Here is a 27655-nt window from a genome sequence, read left to right as displayed (position 1 = left end):
CACAGGCACTACTACTACTGTTGCCTCGCCCCCCCCATCAGCCCAGAGCCTCAGCATCACTGCAGTATGGGCTGCTCTGTGTTTGCACTCAGGCAACCTCTCTTAACATAACATTGCATGAATGATCAGAATAGTGAGCCCAGAACATGAAGTTTAAGCTTTTTATTAAAGGACTCATATGGTGACACTATATATATATATATTAGAGAAATAACACACAACCACAAATTCTGCTTTTCTGAGTAAAAATTAGTCAAGTCAAACTTAATTTGTTTTGCAAATTTAAGTGATCTTAGTTCTAAAACAATTACTCTGAATCAGAAAAAATAAATTTAATTATCTCGTAATTATTTTTCTTTAAAAAATAAAAATCTTAAATTAGTATCAAATAGACTTGCAATAAAATATTGCAGATATTCACTTCTAAGGATGCTTAACAATAAAGACATGCAACATCAATCAAACGGCAACATGATATTACACTTGAAGTGATGTTGCAAGTACTGGTCTTTCAGTCAAATCAATTTGCCGCCCCCATTGATCATTATTATTATTATTATTATTTTTACTATTAATATTAATTATTACAAACAAGAACAAGTGCTAATGAGAAATCAATGCAACAAACAATAATAATACCATTTTAATTTTCTCTTATTCTAATGCCCTCCACATACACTCCACCATTATCCCTGTTTGATTTTTTAATTTTTATTTTTTTTTACTTTTTTTTTTAATGTCCAAAAAATGAAGTTTGTGGGAAAGGGGCAGACAATACAGAAATACCTCTAAATAGTATTTAAATCATGCTTTTCGAGACTTTTACCCTCGCCACATAAAAAAAAAAAAATGTGTTTGCTGAATGCATTTTAAATTTACTCCCAGAATGAACAGGAAGTATGTCTTGTCTTTACAGGACTCTGCAGACACACACAAACGCTTGCTCCAGTCTGGAAGGTGCAACCAGGAAAAGTGATGCGCATGAAACATTTTTTTACTTCTCCGCTCCGTTAGAAGAGCAAAGAAAATCCGTCTTTAAACCTCTACAATTATAAAGTGATGAATAATCTGTCACTGAAGACAATCATTGCCGTTGACACAGGTAATTACACAGCCTGGACATTGCTAACAAGCTGCATAATGGCAAATGGCTCATTGCTTATAGCTGGGGGATTGATGGTGATGGTTAAGAAGAAGTCAACGTTACAACAAAGTCATAATTCTCTAATATGCAAGGATAATTTAAAATACTGGGGATTCTCCACCTTTCTGTCTGTCTCACTTTCACAGGCTATTAAATCGCAGTCCAACTGTGTATGAAATAGCTCTGGCAAACACGGCTGCAGAGCTGGCGGTGAGAGCGTGGACACTAATACTGGGAACTAATCATTTAGAATATTGCTACATGAGCTTAAACTACAACCGATAGCTTTCAAGAACCAGACACAAAATTGGTTAAAAGATGACAGTAAGGTACATCTGTCCAGAATAGAAAATATGATCTAAGAGGGGCGTTTTTATTCTCCTGTCAGAGTTTGGATTCACACAGTACTGGAGCATTGGATTACTGAACCAAACAGGCCTAGTTCAGATGGCCCCTGGGCCCATACCTGTTTCATGTGACTGTTAACAGTCACAGGGCTAATTTATAAGTAGAAATGTCTCAGCTTTCTTTTGCTCCTGATCCTAGTGACAGTCACTTTTATCAGTCAGTATTCAGTAACTGCCAGCAAAATTCAATTGAGTATTTGTTTTTGTTAATTCTTCATTCAGCTGCACAGCACACCGAAGCTACAGTAATATTTACCTCAAATACAGCTCTGATTCACCTGCAGAATGTCATTAAAAGGGACACAAAATGACCACAGCGGGATGCAAAACAACTAGGAAGAGACTAAAACTGAACACAAAGAGATGTCAGACAACCACAGACAAAACTACTGCAATAAAAATCCGAATTAATAGTAAAAAAGACGCAGATGGACAACAAAGAGATGCAAAAGGATTGCAAAATGACTAAGTGATGCAAAACCACACTGGTAGTCATTTTACGCTTCTGTCTCTCAGTCTGCATGTCTTGCTCCCACGTAGGAGGGATGCTCCCATTGAGAGGCAACAATAACACAGTGCTGCTTGTGAAATGAAACGCAGCGCCATACCGCTTGAGGGTTGGCCAGAGATCTACGGACAAGTCCTTTTTAAACAGGTCTCTTCAGATGGTCAAATACAGAGGATGATACTGGTAATGGAGGAGAAGAAGGGTGGCGATGTAGGCCAGATAACTGCCTGTTACTGGAGCGAATGGGACCAGTCCTGCTGCAAAGCTTCTGACAAACAAACTGCAGCCAAGAACCCAGTGAGAATATTTTTTAAAAATCTCGAATAACATGACTAATAATACTGTCTTCTTGTGGTAAGTACTTTAGCATCATTTGAGAGGAAATGTTGAACTGCAATGATCTATGAGGCTCTTGAACTTCACAGAATAAATCCTTTCATTAATATCTACTTCTGTGCTCATTGTTGCCTTGGAACAGCTGTGCAAGATTACATAATGAGAGGATTCCTGTTTGGAGGAGAGTATAGAAAATACGATTTTAAACCAAGTGAACTCAAGAAAAAGCACTTTGCTATTCTGTAACACTAAACTCCTCCTACAATGATGAATTGCAGTAAGCTGTAATAAAATCTACCAACGTCCTTTTAGCTTTAATCTTGAGAGTTTTCAAACTTTATGTAATTTAATATGAATATCTGGGTATTGAGAACATTTATAATGCAGAACATTTAAGATTCAAACATCAGAATGTGGATTGATTGTTTTCTGTCTCTAAATACTTTGAAATTTGAAGACTACCTCATGATACCAATGCCTAGAATAAGTTGAGCCCAACCCTGATTCTCCTGCTGGGTGGAGAAAGTAGCATCTGCACTGTTCCCCCATCACTGATATCACTAGGTCCTGTCAGCTCTTATCACACTGGCCCACCATCTCCTATCTTAATAGAGATCTGACTGTATGGCGGGGCTACGTGCTGACCCTCGGCGTGGCCTTTCTGCTTATCGGCCATCCACAAGCTCCTCCAACATCCTGCGACTTTGCTGGCCTTGCTCGCCAGCAGGGCCTTTGGAGCCATGTTGTTGTTGTTGTTGCAGTCAGTTTCAGTATTGCCTCCAGTAAATCTGGAAACTACTGAGGTAGGTCACAGGGGACGAAGAACGATAGGCAGCGGTAGGGCTGCTAGTATTGTGTGATCATGGAGACTTATATAATAATGTGGGGGCTGATAGCAGCTCTAGTGTATCTTAATGACGAAAACTCCGTCTGTGTGTGTGTCTGTTCCACGTCTTTCTCCTCACTGACTTGGTCAATCCATGTGAAATTTGGCACAGTGGTAGAGAGTCATGGGAGGATGCGAATGAAGCAATATTACATCAATTGGCCAAAGGGGGGCGCCATAGCAACCGATTGAAATTGCAAACTTTGAATGGGCATATCTCATGCCCCATATGTCGTAGAGACATGAAACTTTGCACATAGATGCCTCTCCTCATGAGGAACAAATTTGCCTAAAGAACCCACAACTTCCGGTTATACAGATTTTCCGCCATTTTGAATTTTTTGAAAAACACTTAAAATCGACCTGCATGAAACTCGGTGAACATAATCTAGGGCCCAATATCTAAAGTTCCCTCTTAGCAAAAGTTGGAAAACTTACTAAAACTGAGCTTCTATAAGGCAATGAATATTGCGGAGGGCGTGGCTCATCACATAAAGGTGTATAACATCTCAAGGGTTTCACCGATCACCACGCAACTTTGTAGGCATATGACCACACATAATCTGAGGGGACCCCTCCATTATTGACCCCATCAAACAAAATGGGGGCGCTAGAGAGCTAATTTCTTATCTAGGCCTAACCGCCATATCGCTTTTTTACTAAACTTGGAAGATATGTAGAACAGGACGCCTCAAGGTGACTGGAGGAATTTAACTCTAATTGGCAACTGGGTGGCGCTATAACAACAGAAAAATACTTAAAAATGGCTAAAATGCGACCAATCGCTGTGGCTCCCCCTGTGGACCAGTGTTGTTGTTTTTTTCTAATTTTTGGTATGACTAAGTCATGGTATGGTATGCTGTACTCAATGGGTATGGACTAGTTTACAATATTTTTGTAATTTGAACTTGAAGCTGCATGCCACTGTGATGTTGCTTTAAAGGAATGGTTTGATATTTCAGAGAGTATTACTACTTGCTGGTTTGCCAAGAGTCAGATGAGACAGCTAGCCTGACTTTTTGTCATCACAATGAGGGCTGCCAGGTAGAGAAATACTCCTGCTACCTCTGGGGCTGAAAAGGGAATTGCCAAAAATTGCAGTTCCTCAAATGGCCACTTGAGGCTGGCTCCAAAAGTGAGTCAATCCCCCTAGACACCCATGTTCAAATACTTTACAGTGGAATTAAACATGTTTACAGCCTAGTACAAAAAAACATTTTGGTCCCCATTGCTAACTTCAACATTCATAACTGTGCAGTGGGTGAATTTTTATATAACTCATCAGTTTACATTTTATTAAGACTTAAATGTTATGCATAGTTAAGCACCTGGCTGCCTGAGTTAAAGCCCTGCTCATCCATAGCTCCACCCTCTTATCCAAATAAGGTCACTTCAGATAGCAAGATAGCAACAGTCGAAATGTTAAATTATAGGCTTCAAATAGGCAGTCCACAAACCAATAGGTAACGTCATGGTAACTACGTCCATTAATTTATAGTCTATAATAATAACCCAGTGTAAAAATGGCAAACTGTTGTTTGTACACTTCACTTCCACGCTTCACTTGTCAGGATGTATGGTGGTTGCACAGACCGTCGCCGTCTACAACACTACCTCCATTTAAAGGTACAATATTACGACCTCCTCCACCGTCGCCTCATTTGTTGTTGGGTGCAATTTCTGACTCTGCCCTCTAGTGCCATCTATTGGCTGTAGTAATGCCATAAACCATGCATGGAAATACGTGGATAGTGACATCTACAACGTTGAGGGCGGACATACCTATTCTCGTATGTAAAGGGAGTATAAATGAGTGCTATGCTAGTTGTTTCTTCCTGTGTTCAAGGTTTATGCTAAGCTAATTGGCTATAGTTTCATATTTAGCATACAGATATAAGAGTAATATATCAATCTACTCATCTGACTCTCAGCAAGAAACAAAGCAACTGTTTGGACTTAGGACTACATTGTGGAATGGAGGAGAGATTTAGGGTGACACAATTTACCTATCTGCAACTGACTATACCATATTTATGTTTGACAGCTGGAGTGATGAGAAAATGCACACAGTAAATGCATAGATACCGTATCCACATGAAAGTGCAAACCGAGCAAATGATGCAGTTATGCATGTCGTATCTATGATACATTAGAATTATTAACTCCACGTGAAACAAGCAGGAAAAAGATGACTGACATATTTAGCCTGTTTTTCTTCTCTTCCCTCTATTATCTCAGATAATAACAGCCTTGTCAGCAACGGAGCAGAAAGTAACACTCCTCAAATCGCGGCACCCGGGGAGCAAACCTGCAGGGCTCTGCGAACTCCACTGTCTCAGAGGCACCACATGATAAAACTCAGGTAAGCGTAAAAAAGCAAGGTGAGCGAATGAAGCATGGATCATAAGGGCACTGACCATCACTGGAAGGGGCATCTGGTTGGTATAGTAATTAACCCTGCTGAGTGGTTGGCCTGGAAACTGCTGGCTCCACATGCCCCTGTCCACCCCCATCCCTCAAACCTTTGGAGGACCCCGAGATGATGGGGTGTCAAACCCTCCCTGGTCACACTTATTAGAGCTGGTGAGCATTGCTGTGAGCCGTCTCGTCTCTCCCACCAGCCAGGCTCCAGGGTAGGGCCAGGGATCAGAACAAAGCAAGCTGATACTGTGATAAGATTAGTGGTATATATGATATGGTACAACCCATCTCGACATCTAAAACATGAAAGGGTAGCAGCTAAGTACAAAGCTACAGAAATCACAGGACAAGCATGCACACACATACAAATTATTCCTCCCTTGATCTCTCTTTGAAGCACAAATACAAAGAGGCAAATACACACCTGATTGATCTAAGCAGCACGAGGCCAATCAAAGCACTTCACAATGCACGCTTTTTTTTTTACTCGCCCTCTAGTGGGGGATGTCGCTGTCATAGATAAGGGGCTAAGATTAGTTTTTGGCATGAGCTAGTTGCTGGTACTGTAGCCACATTTTATCTGAAGTGGTGATGATTGGCTATTACAGCTCTCAACAATCCTCTTTTGCTCTCTGGGGTCTGGGGGGACAGGCTGAATCTTTCAGCTCTGTGACAACACCAAAGACTGGGCTGTGAAAGCCTGACAGGTAATGGTCAGAGGGGAGCGTCTCTGATAAATCTTTGGCAAGGAAAAGCTTCTATTGCATGTTTATGGTGGTTGTTTGTGTGGTTATATGAGGTTGGCCAAACAGACAAACAAAAATGCCAAAGATTCTGCATGTTTGAGGTCTTTTAGATTAGTGTAACTATTTCATAGTATGTCCACCAGGGGGCACTGACAAATTTGTTGTTTAGCTGCAAAATGTCTTTCGCAATTACATGTGGTCGGAAATCTTAAAAAAAAAAAGTAGCTTATATATATATATATATATATATATATATATAAATGCAAATATTGCTCAATTTATCCATCAAGGTCTAATTTCTTGTCATATTTAAAGGAGCAGTGTGTAGAATTTTGGGGGATATATTGGCAGAAATGGAATATATCATTCATAATTCTGTCTTCATCAGTGTATAATCACTTGAAACTAAACATTTTCATGTTTTCGTTGGCTTAGAATGATTTATATCCACACCGGAAGCAGGTCTCCTCATCCATGGAGCACACCATGTTGCACCACTGTGTTTCTATGGTAGCCCAGAACGAACAAACCAAACACTGGTTTTTCAGTTACCTAAAAGCAATGGTGGACCTGGCACATTTGCTTCCCCTGGTGCCCCCCATGCAAAATTATCTTTTATATTTATTTTATTTATTAATTACAAGAACAACAGCCAACGAGAAATCAACACAAATAAACAACTTAGCTAACAAACAATAATAATAAATAACAAACAAGAGAATACGATATATGCAATTTGCTAATTTTGTCTTCTTCTCCACTCTCCACTCAACCATTTCCCTTAGGTTTGATTTATTTTAAATGTTAAATGTCTTTCATTCTTTCTTTTCTTTTTTTTATTTGACACCACATCCTCCTGTCTGCTGCCTATGTTGCCTATAGACAGATCCGCCAATGCCTGAAGGCCACCGTAAGCTCTCTTCATACTTGGAAACAGAGGTCTAAGTAGAAGGGGTATTCAGTTAGTTGCAATCTGCAATCTCACCACTAGATGGCACTAAATCATGCATACTGCTTATTTCATTTATTTGGGGCCACAATTATTTCTTAAAAGTTTTCACTAAAATATTCTTTAGATAATGATGGAAAACAAGTTATAACTGAATGTTGAACGAAGGTCCATGTAAAGTGAGAAAAAAGAGAGGATGTTTTAAAAGTGATGACTCATGGGTAACAGAGTTTCAACACTAATAATTGCCAGATTATAGTGAGGTAATGTAGCTCATGGAAACCATACTGACTAAATATTATTGTTTCCCTGATATTTTTTTAGTTTCTTTTATAAATAAGAACCAAAAATTAGTTGAAAAGAGTTTTAAAAATTTAGTTTTCACAGCATTCGTTTGCTTACGCAGAAAAGATAGCTACATCACTGCACGGCTTATAAATGTTCACACCAGACATTTGGATGCTATGTATATATGAAGTTCAAAGATATTGCCTGTTTTCTGTCAAACTAATTTAGTCGTGTATGTCCAGATTTGGTACAGTTATTTAATTTATTTCTATATTTTCTAAAACAGAATGGGGCAGTAGTGTGGAAACAGATATTTTCCACTCTCTGTTTTCCTTTTTCCATGCTTATTCAGACCTGGGAATTCCTAAAAATCAGACTTTTCCATACTGCGGAGAAACACTGGGTCAAGGAATGGAAGACAGGACAGACAAAAGAAAAATATTATCAACATGCAACAACAAGGGGCATCTTCCCTGAATGCCAAAATGTGTCTCACTATTGTGTTTTCTTGTCCAACAGATATGCAGAGCTCTCTAATTTCTTCGAGGCTTTCACACAAGTACAAAAAAAAATGGTTACTGACTTTATGAGCAACCCAATGCAAGCTGGTATCATCTTACGATTCCATTAGTTCAGACTCCATCTGGTTTATAAACTTAAACTCCTCAGAAAAAAAAGGGCTTGCTGCAGTGTGCCAAATCAGCTGCCTGGCACAGGGCCGACACTGGGTACACACCATGGCTCCCAAGCTCGAGTTCTTTCTCTCTTCTCGCCTCTATTTTGTGTCAGAGATTAAAAATAGCAAGCGGCCTTCTGCAGAATAAGCAGTTCATGGATTCTGGCTTTGACACTGTGTTTGCCTGGAGAGGCCAGCTGTCACCTGCGTGCAGGAAGAGTAGGCCTTACCACTGATTCTCAATACACAGTGGGCTCGAAGCTTTGGCTGCTAGACGAAATGGGTGTGTCTGCGCATCCATTTCACAGTTCTGGAAAACTTTTGGTGTTAATAACTTTGGTTTGTCATTTACACAATCACATTAAGACACTTTGTCGAATATTTACTGTATGTATTTGAAGCTGGAAAAATCGTTGGACATGAACAAAACCCTAAACAAAGGACAGTAACATTTAATACGCTTTTACATGGCACCCAAAATAAATGTTTTCCAAAAATAGATATGTTAATTCAATTAAATAAAGAATTTGAACGTGATTTCAGACAACTCAATGTAGATTTGTGATGCTGGAACAATTTCTCCCGAGGACAGAAAGAAGAGAATCAAGTTAAGCTGCTTTAATCTGTAAAACAATCAAAAGACTGAGACTGCTGCATTTAGAATTAATGAGGGACCAACCTTGCGAACACTTAGAAATGAGTCGAGCGATTTTCTGCGGATATGGGCTCATTTTCTGGTTCAGAACATTACTATCAAACAAACCTCATCTGTGTGTGAAAGCTCAAACAAATATTACACCGAGTTCACAAAGTCAGCCTCTGTGTCAGAGTGGAAGTTTAGATCAGATGAAATTCCCAATTGTGTGGTTTCGAGCTTAAGGAGGGAGCTGATACAAATATCAATCAAAACTTTCAATGTCATGAGACCAGTGGTTCCGAACTCAAGTGCCCCTTCATTGTCTCTGCTTGTGATGTTCTCAATGTGTTCATTTGGATTTATTTTAAAATGTTATTTCAAGATTTAGAGTGCAGTGAAAGAGTGTCGTGTCAATGTTTAGGTTGGTCTGGTCTGGCCTTGCATTTTGTCCAATCATGGCAACTTTCCTGTACATTTAACCAATCATTGTAGTTTCCCATAAGTGTCACCACTCATAGCAGTCCCCAACTAAACCTTTTGCTTTTAATTTATAGGACAGTATTGAGCGTGAAAGGGGCAGAGAGAGAAGGGATCCTTATTGTTAAGCCCTGCATGAATCCATTATTTTTGTTTTACTGTCTGTTTTGTTCATATTATTTGAGCTATCCCACAGTCTTTCCAAGTACACCCTGTAGTATAAGTACCCCTGGTTGGGAATCACTGCACTGGACAAATCAGATATCTTTTGTTGTGTATATGTCGGTAATACCATCTTCAAGACAGGTCATATTGCTGGTTTATGCTTTTATATTAATAAATATCAGTATACATTTCCACACATAAGGCACATGTCGCATTCAAATATCAACTTCTAAATAAAAATAAATAAGGACAAATTTAAACTTGCTGATGAGCAAGATTCATCCATTGAGATGAAGAGACATCAATAGAATCTCAGATATGAATATTATTCATTTACACATATGTACAGCACATTCATTACATGTTAGGCCAATATGGACTCCCTGTGAGAGTCACAACAAAATGCAGCACTAAGTTTATTGGCATCCCTTAAGGAAGAAGAAGAAAGCAAACAATTGGGATTATCTTATCGCAGGGGGAAAGGAAGAGGGGAATATGGGGCGCAGGAGTTGAGGCTGCCATATTTGTTATTTTCCTAGCTAAATTCTCCCTGTAGGGCATGAAGTTTGCGACTCCATTGATTTCGAGATTGCCTGTTCCTGCGCAGCAACAAGCCTGTCTCGATACAAAGTGCACCTCTGGCTCCTTCAGTGGTGGCTGAAAAAGTGTTTTCTCTCTGTTTTATTGGCTGAAACAGAGCTGCTAGGTGGAAAAGGGGGCAAGTGAGCGGTGGTGTCACTGTGTGAATGCAACTAGGGTTGATGATTGCAATTATCAATACGTATGTCTTTTGGTGACATCAGATCATGCCAAGTTGTCACTATGACAGGTGTCACTGCGCAGATCCACAATGTCCCACTCCCCTGTATTTGACTCCTCTGTGGACTTGTTCTCTGGAATTGATACTGAGGCTTCTACATGATCAGGTTCATGATTTGACCCATCGTCCTGGGATTCGCTGGGCTGAGTACCCACCTCTGAATGAGCCACAGAGGCTTGTATGACTTGAAGCCATGGAAGGTCTGATTCAGTGGGCGTGACACCCAGCGCCAGAGCTGCCTCTTCTCCTTCCTCCACCGTGGAACCCAGTTCCTCATCCTCGACTCCCTCGACCTCGTGCCCCGCCTCTTCCACGGGACTCCGCCCCTCCTCCAGCTCTATCGCGGCTCCGTCTTCCGTCAGGGTCACGATCTCCCCCACTCTCCCGTCGATCCCATTCGTCTCCACCCCCACCCCCACTAGAGGCTCCAGGCTGTTGAGCAGTGCAGGTGCGTCTTCCCTGCTGACGCCATCTGTGCCAAGGTCGCTGCCAGCGGTGTGGCATTCCCACGATGATTCATGTGAACTTCTGTCGTCTGACACAACTGGGAGAGGGAAGATGAGACAACTGGTCATTTTAATTACTCACTTGATCTGAGGCCACAGTTACATCAGAAAACAAGTACTTTTGCCCCAGTTCTGTTCCTCTGAAGGAGTTATGAAGTAAGATGGCGGCTCAAACAGACACAGAGCTGCTAGAGTAGGACTGATGTCACAGTAAACCACTGAATAGCCAGTATAAACAAAGGATGCTGACAAAGTCTTCTACTGTCATGCTAGTTGATTAGTTAATTACTTCTTTTATGTCTTTTTTTATGTGAGAAAATTAAACTATGATAAAAAATTAAAAAAAAAAAAAAAAAACACTTTCAAAAGAAAACCTGAGGAAAACTTTTTTCTTTTTGGACCACTGTGTCAATGTAGAAAGTTATTTCAATTACTTATGTGACTGAAGTGCTTCCATGGCAACAGGCTAAATATAGCAGCAGTGCCCCAGACAAGGGGACGCAAGACAAGTGTGACACCCTGCATCTCGGCAATAGCAACAGCTTAGTTCTGCTTCTTCGCCAAAATATGCTCTCACTTTGGGGATTACTGACCCATATTTGTGGAATGTGCAGGCAAAAAGGTTAAAGACTGCACATAGAGTCCCAGCCACCTTTTCCCACACACACACACACACACACACACACACACACACACACACGCCAAAACACGCAGGAAGAAAGCAACATTACTTGAACTGGCATCCATATTTATGGCCCCCCGTCCCCCATCCCCTTTCAAAGAGAACACGGCAGAAGTTTCTGAATGTCAGCGGGCGAGAATTTGCTTCACATTTCCAAAATGCCATGGCATTTGGGCAGCTTGCACCAATGAGAAGCAGACAGGAGAGGAGGCGGGAAGGGAAAGGACTTGGGTTAAACATGGAAGATAGTGAGGAGTGTTTCGCACGTGGTGGCTAATTACAGTGTTTATGCCGTTAGCTGCGAGTCCTCTTATCAATGGCTGAAGATGCCAGTTACACACAATTACGCACTCACCTTTGGGTGGCTGCACTCCGGGCTGCATGTTTGGCTGAGATGTGGCACGTGTTGGATGGAGCTCCGGTTGAAGGTTTTCATTTGGTGTGCTATGGTCTCGTGTCCCTGTGAGACCGCCATCAAGGAACAAACACAACCCGTTACTTTCACATCCAAGTGACAACAAAAAGGCAAAGTAAGTGGTGTGAAGAGTTTTGGGCATGTCAGGATTGGATGGAGCTCATCCAAGCACATGTATGGTGCTGTGCTGTGCGTACAAACATACACGCACGTATGCATTGCAGTGCTCACAGGAAGTGGCTTCAGTTCCCTGTCATCTGTCTTCATTAGTGATGGCTGCACGCCTCTTAGGCTGACACCATATGCTACTCATAGGAGACTGTGCACTATAAACCAGACATCACAAATACACACACACACAACTCTATTCACATAGACACACGCATACACATGAGCCTGTAAGTGTGCACATCAGCCTTCACAGAAACCCTGTGAATAGGCCCTGTTTCTCTGACCATTCAAGTGTGAGGCACAAAAACAAACAGAAGAATGAGAAAATGGATGGCTGGGTGATGCGATGCGTGAGAGCCATGAATGGTGAACGGAGACCATATTGTTATGAATGCAGTCCATATTGTTATGGATGCTCAGTGCTGACAATGACGTGGGCACAGTGAGTGATAGCGTGGGGTGGGGGCTGTGTGGATCCCGAGGCTCCTACAGACCGACTGGGGCGTCAAGAGAAGCAAGCAAGTTGTCGGTTGTCTAAAAAGTACCTTTACTTTTTTTTTACATTTGAATCACTATGTTGAATTGTTCTCATTGAAATATCTCAACAACTATTGGATGGACTGCAATGAAATTTGGTACAAAGATTTAAGCACCCTCAGGATGAATTCGAATAACTTTATTGATCGCAGGTCATCATTTCAACTGGTCTATGACTTTGGGTCATGACCAAATACCTGCCAAATTAATGACATTCCCATCATCCTCAGCTGTAAATTATGGTCATTGCTAAGAAACAATTGGTAGCAGGCTAACACTCTGGTGAATATTGTGTTAAGCATCAGCATGTTAGCATGCCGATGTTAGCATTTAGCTAGAAGTACCGCTCACAGGGTCGCTAGAATAGAAGCAGCCTCATAGCCTCTTTTCGTTTCCTCTATAGGCCTGATTGTAATTACTTGTGGAATTTATATTGAGTGATGTCATTGAGCAGCTAATTTCTATAGATTATTAGCAAATGGTACAAACACCTGCTGTAATAAGGGGCCGATAATGTGAGTAGAATTTTCCTTCATGGTATATGTAAATTTATGTATTGATTAAATCAAAATATAGTGAATGTTCTGACACTTTTTATCGATACAATTTCTAGATGAGAATAGCTGTTTTTGGCTAATCCAATTAATCAAATATCTAGGAGGCAAATTAAGGTGTTCGAGGTCTCTAATGAAAAATCTTGTGGATCATATATTGCCAAAGAGCAATTGTGCTCATTGACTTGCAACACTGCACACAACGACCCAGTATGACCAGAGATATCAATCAATCGTATCAGTTAAGACAAAGCTCCATGTGAATGATTGCGACCACTGACAAGTCTGTTATCTCAAGATATATTGATATATCTTCAATTCCCCTTTGCGGACTTTAATTTTCTAGGTTCTTTAACAGTGACATATCATGTGTCCACTGTCAAAAGACAAAAGAATCAGCACTTCTTCAGAGGCAACTATCCTGTTCATTAAGCCCAGAAAGCTGGCCTGTACCTTTAAGATTCTACGACTACATCTGAGCAAAAGTAACGGATGTAACCACGGTGACATCACCCATTGGTTTGTGGACTCCCGTTTTGATTTCTGGAGGCAAGAGTGACCAAAGTTGGACGAGAGGTGCAGTTTGCAGTTTTTGGCACTTTCACCACAGAGGTTGCTGCTTGATCTGAGTGCGGTCTAGAAGTTTTGAGACAGGGGCCTGAGAGGAGTTCTGCTTTGAAATCCAATAAATAAGGGGGTGTTAGTTATTGGTACGAAGAGTGAGGGCCAGACTGAACCCAGTGGTGTGTCTCCTGGAGCCAGGCAGCACTCAGGAGAAAGCAGGAGGACCCCGTGACTTCTTTTAAACCTTACTGGCATTTGCCTGTCCAACCATCTAAACATCTCATCGCATTATGATGCTCCAACATACCAGATCACATACTCTATATCACAAATAAGGAGAGAGAGAAAAAAAGAGATGTCTGTCAAATAGTCAGACGGTTAAACCCTACACTGAGATGCAGTGCTGTCTAGCTGCAGAGTGACAAGGAAATGCCTTCCTCTTAACTGGAGGAAGTCTGTCACTGGACCAAAACAGAGCTATATAGGTGCATTCTGTATCCACCTCTGTCTTTTCAATAGGTGATGCACGCTGACAGGCTTTCACTTGCTGTGTTACATTTCAGCTTGCACTCATTCACCATATTGGACTGGCGGACCGGTGGGGATCCATCAACCACAACTTTATCTGACTCACTGCATCGATGTCATTGTTATTGTTTTTGGCTCTCTCTCATCCGGAGACAACGTAGTCACCTCTAGTGTTCTCCGGGCCTCAGATAGACAGCCAAGGCCCTCCATCCTACCCTGTTTGCCTTTAATATCCATCAGCCCAACTTCATATCACATCAAGGCCACAGACACTCGCATCTCTCTCTATATTTCTGTCTCCCTAACTGTGGTGGACAGCGTGGTCGTCAGGCACTCTGGGCCCTCGCCTACAAATTCCCTAATAACGGCACATTCCCCTAAATGTGTTTGTAATGTGGGCAATCATTTTCAGTAATGGATGCTTGTCAGTTTTATGGCGGTGAGAATGACGGTCTCATGACAGGGCACCTCCATCCAGCCGCAGCCCCTCCACCTCGCAGTTCCGGTTCATATGCGGCACAACATCTCCCTCCAGTGGGGAAAATGGGGAACTATTTTCTAGGTGGACTGTCGTTACCTGGCTGTATGTGGAAATTCTTTTCAGGCTACAAATGTAGTTTGGGATACTAATTTTTTAAGCAGTCTACATTTGATAGATTGTTAAACTATTTTTGTTTGGTTTTGCTGCTCTGAGGATGAGGTTTGTTAAAGGGAGGGGAACAGGTGGCAGCTGTCTCAGCAAAATGTAAAGGCTGCTATGGATACAGTGCATGTCAAAATATTTAATACATAAGCCTCGGGTTACTCATTTAAAAAAAAAAAGCATGAATACAGGCGCAAAAAAAAGTGTTATATATTTGATTGTGTTTTGGAATATTAGTTGGGTCAAATTTAAGAAGCGTTTCTCCACTGTCTCACATTATGACAAGAATTTAAAGAAAAATATCAGCAATTTAAAAAGCATATTTAATGATTCATTTTCACTCTCATGTCCTAAAAACATTGCTTCTGAGCACATTTTAAAATGAGCCTTGAAAACAGTAGCGTTCCGCCTTAAAAAGGTCTCTCCTGTCCTTAAAAGAAGCCCAACCCCAACATTAAATAATAATCTTTTTCCCCTGAGTATAAAATTTCAGACAGATCCACCAGACCAAAAGGATCAGTGTGTGATATTCAGGCAGAGCGCACCAGTCAATGGTATCATGAACAGACACATGAGCGGGTGGTCAATGCAGTCGACACATTGTAAACGGTGGGCGTGAGGTGACACACTTTCTGGGCGTCTGCCCAGATTTGTCCTGGCATGACATAGTGGAGGGCATGGATGGGCTAAGTGGGGCAGAAGGAATACATACTCCCAATTCCCACGGATACGCGGTAGGTCAAGCCTGAGACGCAGCCAGAGAGGAGAGAAAGACACACTGTTATGGACATTAAACGTCATTAATGTACTTTGATTAAAACAATAAGGGAAATCAGTGTAAGCGAGCGTGCTGGCTGGAAAAATTAGAGGAAAATAGTTGTTTTTTTAATTCATAAAAACATAAATGACATAACAAGAGTTTCAAGAGCAACGTACGAGAAAATGAATGTTAGGAAAAACATTTTCCTCTCAAATTTCCATAAGAAATTCATTATAAAAGGGACAGAAATGGCACAGTTTATATAAAGTTGGTTTAAAGTGGTTAACCCTTTTCACTTATATGTTTACTTTATGCACCCACACACACACCCATAGTAACACGGTCATGTTTGCTAATGGTGTGGCACAGTTACAGCAGTAGCTCTCAAACTTTTTCTGTCATGCCCCCCTTCAGAAGCCTAAAAAAGCTCTTTTTTTTTATTTTACCCCCATTGCTCTAATTCCATAGTCTTAAAAATCACTGTTGACAAGCTGGAATAATCAGAAACATTTATTTAAATAATTTATATCCATGATAAATGACTGTGCCACTGAAATACTGTTCATGTTTTACACATATAAGTGACTGTTATTACTCTATATTTGCTTAATAATTGTGTTTGATGTTCGATTAAAACATGGAGGGATTGTGGAGACTTAAATAAGGAGACTGCAGTGTGGTACAGCTTAAAGTGTGTGTGGGTTTTTTTGGGGGGGGAGCTTTAACACAGACCCACCTGGAAGACTCCACAGCCCTGAAACCTCCAGTGTCTTCAGCTTCTTTTCCAAATCTGCCACTCTGTTCCCAAGGATCCTGCGAGCCAAGAACGATGGGTCAGGTCACTGTTTGTGTGTGTTTGTGTATTCGTGTGTCACAGTTCAATGTTTGCCTTGGAGGTGGAGGAGGATTCTCAGAACAGGTATGCAAACATTTTAAGTGTGCCAGGAGGATGGGGAAAGTTTAAGGTCAGCCTTATGAAAAAGTCCTCCAGTGGAGGAGCAGGTGAGGGTTCCCCCAACATAAATTTACCTGTTGGTGTGCCTCTGATGCTGGATGACCAGGTTCTTCTCGTGGATGGTCTCAAGCAGAGCTGTGGCCAGGGACTTGAGGTCGGATATGGACTGAGGCGTGGCTGGCAGGCTGCAGCCCTGCTCCTCCAGAAGCATCTCCTGGACTAAAAAGTAGAGGGAGATGAAAAATAGGAGTGAAGCAGATAAAAGAAAGACAGGTGGTAAGGGGAATAGAAAGAGAAAATATTTTGTTTGAAGCCAGTAGTAACCTACAACCTGCTCATAATGCACCAATAAAACTCTTGCAAAACTTTAAAATATACAAAAGACAGGGTGATTTAACATGAGACGGGGAAAACAGCATGACAAGAGCAAGACAGAGATGGAGAGTTCGAAACAGCTGTCTACTAGAGACACTCTCCTAACTTTAACTCCGGAGCCTACTGTGCTGCTTCTGCCAGCAACTGTCAGTCATCTTGGCAGGCTCATTTCCCTGCCAGTGGTGCTCTCTACCACTCAGAATACAATTAGTAACTCAGCTGGTGTCCGGGCGGTGGCTTGAAGGATCGGCAAAAAGGGAGTTATTAAATAATGCAACGAGACAAGGCAAGAAACAAAGGTGTTTTAAGAAACTGATGTGTTATACTGAGGGAAGAATCAGAGATGCAGGGTTTGTTTAATTAAAAGCGACTTCACACGTCATAACACGTACATTTTACTGGCCTTCACTCCTCTCCTGATCAGCTGCTGTGGTGTCTGTTTATGTTGGAGTTTAAAGAGAAATCAAAGGGAGCTGAACAGTTTGTGTTTTCACCTTGTTTGGCGGAGAGTACTCCAGTGAGGGGACTGTTGTTTGATTTCCCATATGTGCTGGAGTTTTTCCTCCTCTCAAGAGCTGTCTGTGGGGAGGGGAAAAACAAGAGGATAAATCTTGCCCTGCCATGTCTGAAGAACACTTTAAATAAAAGTTTTACTTTCAGTGCATGTGCATACGAATACAAATTCAGTGATTTTTTTTCAGGATCCATAGATCAGTCATTCCATCTGTACCTTGTACTTCATGATGTTGGATTTCAGCAGGTTCACCTCCTCTTGTAGTTGGCTGAAACGCTCATGCAAATACCTATAGTAAAAATTATCACAATCACAAACAGAAGAGTTGGAGCACATTTAACAACACTGATAAGGTGCAGACTGCATGCAAAGCATAACAGATACTAACAGTTTACAACTCATATAACATAAATAGCAGAGTGTCCTGAAAACGTTCTTCATGTTCACTGATGTGGACGAGAAAAGGTACAACTATCCACAAAGTGTACCACAGAAATTGTGAATAGATTTCTGCAGGGATGATGGGTTTTTTTGTGGCGGAAACTAGTGTCGCCCTGGTTCTGTTGTCAACAAGCCAATGGGATTTTTCCATCAAATTCTGGATTATTGAAGAAAATAAGATTAAAGTTTATGATACTTACACAATTAGTTCAGTGAGATAATCTTTAAAAATGAACAATTTCATGATTTTTGAAGCGTAAATGAATAAAAAGCTAACATTAGGCTCTGTACGAACTACACTACGGTCACCATCACAACGAGGCTTTAAAGCCATGTTCAGCGTGATGATGATCTGTAGCCACTTGTTAGCAACCCCCTTTTTTTAAGACACTTAAAAGTTTCAAAATGTACAAGTGGTGAATTTACTGATGTGAGATTTTTGATTTATAATCAACAGTAATGTGGATAAAGGGTCAACAGTCAACAGTAGAAGTAGAATAGTCTGGTAAATTTAGAAAATTACATTACATTACTGTAATGCAGCCTTTAACGGTCCAGTGTGTTGGATTTAGAGGTTGCAGAACTGAAACTTCTCCTGTGTGCCAAGCGTGTAAGACAACTACAACTCAAAAAAAGCAAATGGCTCAAAGCAGGGCCAGTGTTTGATTTGTCTGTTCTGAGCTACTGTAGAAACAACATGGCAGCCTCCGTGGAAGAGGACCTGCTCTGTATGTAGATATAAATGGCTCATTCTAAGGTAACTAAAACACAACAATCTTATTTTCTGGTGATCATAAACTAATGAAAACATAGTTATGAATGTGATATACCATTTTTGCTGGTAGATGCCCCAAAATCCTAAACACTGGACCTTTGAAACCAAGAAAAGACAGCGCTTACTATCTAATAATATCCAAAATCTGAGACGATTGGAAAACGAAGTCGGTGCACTTTTTCCACAAACGTGGAGGAGCATATCTTAAATACAGAAACAAAAATATAGATCTAGAAATGAAAACCAAACATGATCAATGATGAAGAATCACAATAAAGTGGCTGCTAAGCTTCTTTGTAATTTTGTAACATGGTTACATCCTTCTGTCTTATACTTTGCTTTTCTGCTTTCACCAGATATTTTGGCTGTAATCCCCCAACAGCATGATTATTCAACAAAGATTTACATCCGGTTTATTGTTTACATCCGGTAAAGTGTGAGAAAAAGGGACAAGAGAGATAGTAAGTCTACACGGGCAGCAACTACTAAGATTTAAAGCAAGTTCCTTGGAATCTGCTGCTAATGGAAAACGTTTAGAAGCTGGAATGGAGATTTAGGAAACCAGAGGTGGAACAGGCTTGAAACAATGTGATCGTTAGAGGTGTACTAGATATCTGCTTCTTTGTCCCACTTGCCTGTTCTCCATGCAGAGGGCATCCACATCAATGATGCGTGCCTCACGGTTGCCCAAGACGTGGTTGAGCTCCACGTTGAGCCGGTAGGCCTTCTCCCTGAACACACTGCGCTCCGCCTTCACGTCCTGCAGCTCGTCTGTCAGAGCCTTCATGTTGTGCTCCATCTCCTCCATCTAGAAACGGGCAAAAACTGTAAGAGAAGCCACTGAAATATATTCTAAAGCTTTGTTTACTAAAGTGGAGTTTGCTGAGAGTGCATACACCATTTTCAGTAATCAGCAACTCCACTGTGAAACCACGTCTGCTGTTTTCAACTGAGTGAGTGGCTCCAGTAGAGCAGATAGAACTTGAGTGCCGTGTTCAATAACACTTCAACAGCGGGTCTAAAGGAAAGGTAAGTATTGTTTCATCAAAATAATAAAATCCAATACAACATCACCACATTTTAAGCCTCATACTGGCAGTATATACTCCACTGTGGGTATGTAGCGGCAGGGAGTGACAGGAGTAGTGGGTTGACAATATTTCCAGCCAAGGCAAAGTGAGGCATGCCCCTGATGCACAACGAAAAATGTGAATGATTTGTATGAACTACTGAGGCTTTCTTGGTTTTGGTTAATAATTTCTGTGGGAGGAAAACAAGGAATTGTATCAACCTGTAGCCCTGCTCTCTCTAGCTGGCGAACTAGATCCTCGCGTTCATGGGCGGGAAAATGGCGTGCCCCCACCTCCTCATCCCCCAGCCTCTGTCGAGTAATGGTCATCCTCAGGAGCTGCGGAAGGAAACATGCAAAATCACTGCTTCTCTCAAACACATCCTCTCTCGCACTGGATCGAGCGAGGGGTCATGTTATATGAGTGCTTTGTTATTTGCGTTAAAGTTTGTGTGTGTTTGTGCTGCTACCTTGTTATCCCCCTGGGCCTCCGTGAGTCTCTGAGTCAGCTCCTTCACCTCCTCGGCCAGCTGCTTCGCTCGTTCTCTCGAGTCTCTCAACAGCTGAGCCAGGTTTACCTAAGGAGAAGGTGGAGAAGAAGAGCGAATGACGTGAATGGTCAAAAAACAAAAGCAAAACAGCTGGTGACAGGCCACTTAATCCATCAAAGAGACGGTCAAATGCAACAATAAAACCAATACAATTAGGGTGCCATCTCAGAATTCTAAATAATCGCAATCAGAACTAAAAAATATCCCATTATTTTGGCGTGCAGGTCAGCACAATACTGATGTTTCCTTGTTGTTTGTCCTCTAAACTGCAAGACTCCTTTTTTATAATGCAATTCAGCAGCCAACCCTTCAATTCAGGCTGTCAGAGCGTCCTTGAAAGCACCACCAAGCAGAGTCCTGCAGCACTCCTGCAAGACACACCCCCCCCCCAACATTTATTCTGCCTGTAATTATCTGGTAGAGGGGGCATGTGTTTCACTGTGGACAGATCATATAAGAAGTCTGCAAGTGTGAGCATGTGATCTGTATTTGTTTGGTATTATGAGGCTGTTTGTCCACTGAGATCCTGTACTGGACGTGAACTCATGTTCCGGAGGTTATCCTCACCTTGCTAAATCAACAGAGCAAAAGGAGAGAGCGCTTTGATTCAACCACACCATGAAAGTTACACCTGAACATGGTGAAGGCAAATACTTAGAGCATTAGTTGCTGTAATTAAGTCTTAAAAATCAACCACAACTTACTTGATTGCGTTTTTCTGGTGGCAAAGAGGGGTCGCCATCCTAAAACATGAAGATTCACATGATGAAAATATTCTTTGTTGTGGAATACAGTCAGCGAATATTACATTATGCATGCTGTTTAACAGTCCAATTTGCCTGACTGATTCACCAGAGAGTGCTAATAAACAAACAACTTGCATAGACAGACAGATAAAAATCACCTTGAAGGTTTTGAACCACTCACAATGAGTTCCCTGTACTTCTTCTTGAGTCCCTGGTGGCGCTCCCTCAGCTGGTTGGCCATCAGCTTGTACTGGTCTCTCTCCTGCTGACAGGTATCCAGCTCCTTGGACAGAATGAGCAGGGCCTCTTTCTTACTCTCCAGCTTACGTTTACACACCAGGAACTACAGCAAACCACGCACAAAGGGAAAGAACAGAGAGCAGGGGTTTTAGAAGACGCATATAGCTTTATGTGTTAGTTTCACTACCACAGGAGTACCTCTGTATATGACATCCATCTATTATAACACCGACTGCAGTAGTTCTCAAATGGTGTGCCGCGGGATTTTGTGATAACCACACATTATTACTGCAATATTTAACTGGGCTTATACAAAAAGCTATGAATTAATTTTTAATTGTCTGGATCAATATGTTGTGTGCACCAATTCTAGCTAAAAAATGTAATTTAATTTAGAAAACCTTCACGGGGAACCTATTTGTTGCTATTCGCACTTGGGAATTATAAAACAAGCCCTGATTGGCAGCCAGATTGAGGGATGACAACATTTAAAAGGAGAAAGCCGTGAGTGGGACAATGGATCGCTTTATTGTACAGAGCAAATTACAACTAAGCACCAACGAGGATGTCCTACCTCCGAAAGTCAAGAGGAAAAAAAGACAGTAGACAGTATCACGAAAGCTAACTGTCTTATTTTAGCTTAATTTTACTGTCTTGTCGTGATAAGAGCGATAACACACCTTATAGAAGCTATTGTGCACAGATATAAATACAAGTGTGCCTTGAGATTTTGGTTTCCTCTTTGGTGTGCCTTGGCTACAGAAAGTTCTTGCCTTTATATCCTCCTGAGACCATCACATTTTGGGTTTACTTGACCTCATCTGGGATGCACCGATCCGTTATCTGGATCGAATATCGGCCCTGATATTAACAAAATAGATGGATCAGGTATCAGAAAATGCAACCTACACCTCAGGAGATCCTTTCCCCTTTAAATCTATTGCGACGCGAGCTACGTCATACATCATGGAGCGAAGGAGAGAATCTGCTGTGTGGAGGTATTTCACACTATTTCAACTGCTGTTGCACAATTGACCTATGGCTAAGTCCCGCCCTCAAACGTGATGAGCCAATCACAGTGCATATAGCCATTCCCATACACTCGGACACTCTCTGCCTGGACGTTCATTGAAATGCATTACAGAAAGTCAGTTTTGTTCGGTTTTATGAGCTTTTTCTGAGATTTGAAGTTTAAAAATGGTCAAACAATGTGCATGGGGTACATGCAACCCCGACACAAGGTATCCTGAGAGGCTGGGCTACGGGATGTATTTTTTTACACTTTAAACCACATGTTACCACAAGTGTCTCCTTTGGATAAAGTTGTGTGGTAACGTTAGACCACAACATCAACTAAACATGAATAAGATTAACAATGATGTCTACATCAGTTTTAAGGTAAGTCAACATCGTGTTTGAGGCAACATATTGTCACTTTGCTGGAAAGAAATATAAAGTTATCTTTAACATCTCTAGCTAACGTTAGCTAAAGTTAGCCTAACGTTAGCTCCTAGCTGCGTTGTTCATCATATCACCTTGTTTGCTGGGAGTTCATTAGCCTATTTTGTTCTAGTTTTGTACTTTGGTGATCGTACATCATTGTTAGCTGTTGTCCAAAGGGCTCTAGTTAAGCTAACGTTAACTTCTGGAGCTTAGCTTCATTAACTTATCTGTAATGGCAGAGATAACAAAGGTTGGCAAACGTTATGCTGAATGATTCAGTGTAAATACTGTAGCACCAAACTAACGGAGAGACACTCTTGGTAAAGATGGTAAAAAGGCCGTTATCCTTTTCTCATATTCTGAGCCAAAAACCTTAACTTCAGTGGCACTTTAACTTGTTGTCTTTGATGGTGACGGCAACCAGATGCGGTTCACAAGCGTACACTGTGACCTGTAAATTTTGGCTTGTAATTTAAGCTTTTCATCGACCTTCTCAACAATAAAATGATGAATATATCCCTCCAATGCATAGTTTAGGCCCTTTTGGTTACTTCTCAGTGATATCTGATCGTGATTTGTCCAAAAATCATCAGTTGCCTCCTGTGAAATGCCGTGTACTGTGACCCCTGCCATAGCGCCGCTCACTAAATGTTGATAGTTTGTCCGAGTGAGTGGAGGGGGGCGTGGCTTAGCCATAGGTCAATTGTTTATTTTTGTTCAAAATAAATAGTTCATCATTGCATTAATCTGTTTCATCTTGTTTCATTTTATCTCAGGAAAGAATTGTGTAGTCATCAATGCCTGATGACTCTCGTCTTTTCTGTTCTACACGTAAAGGTATATAGCTTTTTAGGTCAACCATGGTATCAGATCAGTATCGGCTGATACTCAAAGCCACAGCATCGGGATTGGTATCAAAACTGCAAAAGCTCAATCGGTGCATCTCTAGACCTTAAACATCATTCTTCTTGACTTAGACCTGTTGTCCATGTTCATGGACACTTTTTTGTGCCATCTAGTGGTAGTAAGAGCACAATACACTAACGCATGTAAAAACAAGATGGCAGCCATCTCTGCCAAGTCAGTCTGCAGCTGATCCCAACACAAAAGGGGACAAGGTCCAAAACCTGAACAAAGTTTATGATTGAAACTTGTTTATTTATGATTATTAATAATGTTTGTAGTTTGATGTGGCAACAAATTTGACCAATTTAAGCAACATTAACAAGCTAAGACGCTGTTAATTAAGAAGTACTCATTTGAAGATATTGGGAATGTATTATCATTGACAAAAGTTCAGGTCTCAGGAGGATATTTCCCTATCCTGGGATGTAAATGGTCAAATGATTCAACTGAGCAAATGATACCAACCCAGACCAGTTTGCTACAGGTGGAAAAACACACACACAGGAAGCCAAGTGTTTAAAGTGTTGATAAGACACAGCAGAAGGAACAGAGTCAACCTTGATAGCTGTCAGACCAGCTCATAACCAAATTAAATAGCAGCTGCTACAATGGAGCTGAAGGTGCAGCGGTAGTGTGGAATAAAGCAGCCTCTCTAATGTAAAGCTGTGACTAATATTCAATGAGACAATTATTTTCTCACTTTAATGGATTGTTTATCTATAAAACACAAGAAAACAGGAACTTTCTAACTAAAGGTGGTGATATCACATTGCAAAAGCAGCAGATACTTTAAAATTTGGGGGGATTGTGGGCCACTCTGCATTAAAGAGCTATTAACTGGAGTAAGTTAAATATTATTGGTTATTTCTAGTGATATTAACACGTAAATGTAGTCCCACAGGTGTCTCATATCTCGTCTATAAAGCGTACGTGTTTCAGAGGTGGGCAGGGGTGTCACTGCATTTCCAATCCAGATGATGCTGTCGGCCTGACAGAATAGCATGCTAGCTACCCCTTCAATCAATATTTAGCTTAGGTTACCTAGCAAAAGACGAAGAAGTAACGTCAAGGGGGGTTGCTATGTGGTATTAAGCAGCTCCTCGGGTCTATTAAGACAAGACACCGAAGCCCGTCTTTCCATATGGACAAGGGGAGCTTCTCTATAATCAGTCCGTCCCTGCAACAGCTGTTCGCGGTCTTCGCCACTCACTTACCTCGCTGACGAGCCCCTGCCAGTCACTCTCGCTCCTCTTGGAAGACTGCATTATCCGCTTTATAAATATATAGTTTTTGTTACAAAATGTCAGGATACAGGCTGCCGCACTGCTCTGTCTCCGTCTGAGCTGCCTCTCCTCCGTTTGTTTATCCTGCAACGTCACTTTTTTGGGCTCCGTTGTCAAGGCGGGCTGAATGAGGACAGACAAAAGATACGACTTCCGGTATAACGTTGACAATAAAAAATATAATTAAAATAAATATAATTTGACCAGTAATTCTGATTGACATGTAACACCAGTTAATAAAAAAACTTAAGAATCTTATTTCATTTGTACAAAAAAAAGGAACGCTCCTGACGAGATAATAAAACGGAAGTTGGAAATGGTTTCCTTCACAATAAAAGCCTGTCACTGTGAAAATGTCACACTTTTAGCATATTTAGAAAAATAAGAAGTATTGTATGGCATATCAACATGCCTGGTGCGCTGAGAGTGTTTGATAACTATAAGACAAACACAATAAAACACATTTTAAAATCATATTTTTACACATTCATTTAGATAGACTACTGAGGTTTATACAGGCAGTGCATTCTGAGAATAACATTCAATATACCAAAAAGAAAAATCATAAGAGCATCTGTATGTTGTAAAGCTTGCATTTTCTGTGAGGACAAAGTTTTACAAATCTTTAATACTATTGATTTAAATTTCGAAAATCTTACCATACAGCTATTATTTTGATGACAGAACTAAGGTTGCAATTTCTGGACATTAAATATTTCATGCACATCTGAGAACCACTTCAACAGCTCCAACCTGAAATCTTAGAGTTCAGGTCAATACCTGTGACCTTGGCTTATACCAACACAAAGGAGGCACTGATGGAAATACTGAGCAAAGATTTGCCTGAGAACAAATCAACGGATTAATCACTTTCATTTTTATTGATGTCTTGATTTGATAGTACATTACTGGATAATTCTAAGCACATTAAACCAAGCTGAGGTTGCTACCCAAATATATTTTATCCTAGCCTGTGGAACTGTAGAGTGTCTAAAAGTCTCTTTTCTTTCAGTTGCTGGATTCAGATTAATCAAACTGTCTAAAACTGTTAATGTAGAACCTTAAACCTTTGTGATTCCTTCTCTTCAGGCCCAGTCTTAAGTTAAATTAGGCACTTCATTTTCATTTGTTACCCAGAGTTCATATAAACAGATCCTAAAAAAAAATTCAGTTTTAGTTAACAGTTAATTATCAAAATTCTCTGGGAATTAAAGTTGTAGTCACCATCTCATCCGCTACACATATGTTGCTGTATGGTCACACGTGCAGGATCTCTCCAGGGTAGGAATTCTGCCAGTGAACCAGAGTTCTTGCCTTAGCTGCCTAATGACATTGAAAACTTAGAGGAGACAGGCCTGCAATATCCAAGAGTAGAATTTACGGCACTGATGAACAACAACCCAGCATCAGGTCTTATTGCAGTTAGCTGCAGTTCTTTCAAATAAACTAAGTTATGGCAGGGCTCATTAACCTCTGAATAAATACCCCCCTAAACTGAACAGTGGCAACGACCCTGTTGGCAATATGCAGTTGACCTAATCAAAAGGGCTTAAACTGAGATTTTGACATGTTCCTGCTTTATGGGTGGCATAAAATGTTGGGAAGCACTGTTCTAAACATTTCCTTGAGGGGTGACGTCAAATTCCACCCTTTGCTTTTGGCAAATTTATAAACACGTCCAAAAAAATCAGGAAACATCAAGATCAGGTCAAGTTTGGCCACTTCCTTCCTCTGGACTGCAAACAGAGAGAGAAATTGTGTTACAAAGACAGAAAAATTGAAGGAGCAGACATTTGCAGAAACTGATGTTGGCATGAATATAGGTGTGATGTAGGTCAGTGTGGAAGCATCAGCATGTTAGCATGCTTGTGTTAGCATTTAGATGAAACTGTGCCAAAAATAACAGCCTCTCACACCAGTGTATGAGGCCTATGCTAGCTACAAAACATAGAAATAATAGCAAATTGTTTGAATTACAATTTATTGGCCTTGATAAAATTTATTCTAATGTTACCTATCAGTGTTCCAGAAGAAGGGATGATTTAAGCAATCTTCCTTTTTAGGTCAGTTCTTTGGTTCTTCATCGATCATCCACTCCACGAGATCATTTGCCACCACATCCTGAACATGATCCAAACAGTTCCCTTTATGAATGTTGTACACATTCTGAGTTTGGTTTGCTGAAATGATCTTTCAGTCGTCTGAGCACCTCTTTCAGCTTGTCGTTCATTTTCATGTCTGCAGTTGTCAGTATGTCCTCAGGAACTGAAGTTATCCCCACTGATGGAAAGATGTTGGCCGCATGTTTAACTGAAAGTAAGTTTGCAAATATGCCGTATGTGAAGACTCTGGTGTCAGAGGAGTGCTGGTCCTTTATAAAAGGAGCAACTGTTTGGCATAACTTCTCAACAGAGTTGGGATCACAGCCATTTGTGTCTTTTGTCTTCTGTGTTAACACATACAGTGTTTGCAGAATATCATCACATATGTCAGGTCTCTTTTTTGAGCCAAGCTGTTTCAGTAGATGGGGGATTATA

General features: G+C 40.9%; 1 protein-coding gene across 1 annotated transcript; it reads right to left on the bottom strand.

The window, feature by feature from the left end:
* Positions 1-7146: 7146 nt before the first annotated feature.
* ccdc149a (coiled-coil domain containing 149a) lies at positions 7147-25232 on the bottom strand. Its single transcript, XM_050066762.1, has 12 exons — positions 25050-25232; positions 21428-21589; positions 21205-21243; positions 20420-20527; positions 20172-20288; positions 19516-19688; positions 17881-17953; positions 17645-17729; positions 16850-16994; positions 16557-16633; positions 12004-12108; positions 7147-11004 (listed from the first exon to the last, which is right to left on the bottom strand). Exons 1-12 carry the CDS (start codon positions 25098-25100, stop codon positions 10445-10447), a joined length of 1695 nt encoding a protein of 564 aa, XP_049922719.1. The 5' UTR covers positions 25101-25232; the 3' UTR covers positions 7147-10444.
* Between the last annotated feature and the right edge of the window lie 2423 nt (positions 25233-27655).

The sequence above is a fragment of the Epinephelus moara genome, chromosome 17 (assembly GCF_006386435.1).
Source record: "Epinephelus moara isolate mb chromosome 17, YSFRI_EMoa_1.0, whole genome shotgun sequence".
Lineage (NCBI taxonomy): Eukaryota > Metazoa > Chordata > Actinopteri > Perciformes > Serranidae > Epinephelus > Epinephelus moara.
Note: the sequence above shows the minus strand (reverse complement) of the source record. Positions and strands in the feature narration are given on the sequence as shown.

Excerpts from the sequence above, each read along its gene's own strand:
- ccdc149a (XM_050066762.1), bottom strand. The coding sequence starts at position 25,100 with ATGCAGTCTTCCAAGAGGAGCGAGAGTGACTGGCAGGGGCTCGTCAGC. Across the intron at positions 12,109-16,556 it reads AGGGCTGTGGAGTCTTCCAG|GGACACGAGACCATAGCACA; the intron begins GTGGGTCTGTGT and ends GCGGTCTCACAG. Across the intron at positions 11,005-12,003 it reads CGGAGTGCAGCCACCCAAAG|TTGTGTCAGACGACAGAAGT; the intron begins GTGAGTGCGTAA and ends TCCCTCTCCCAG.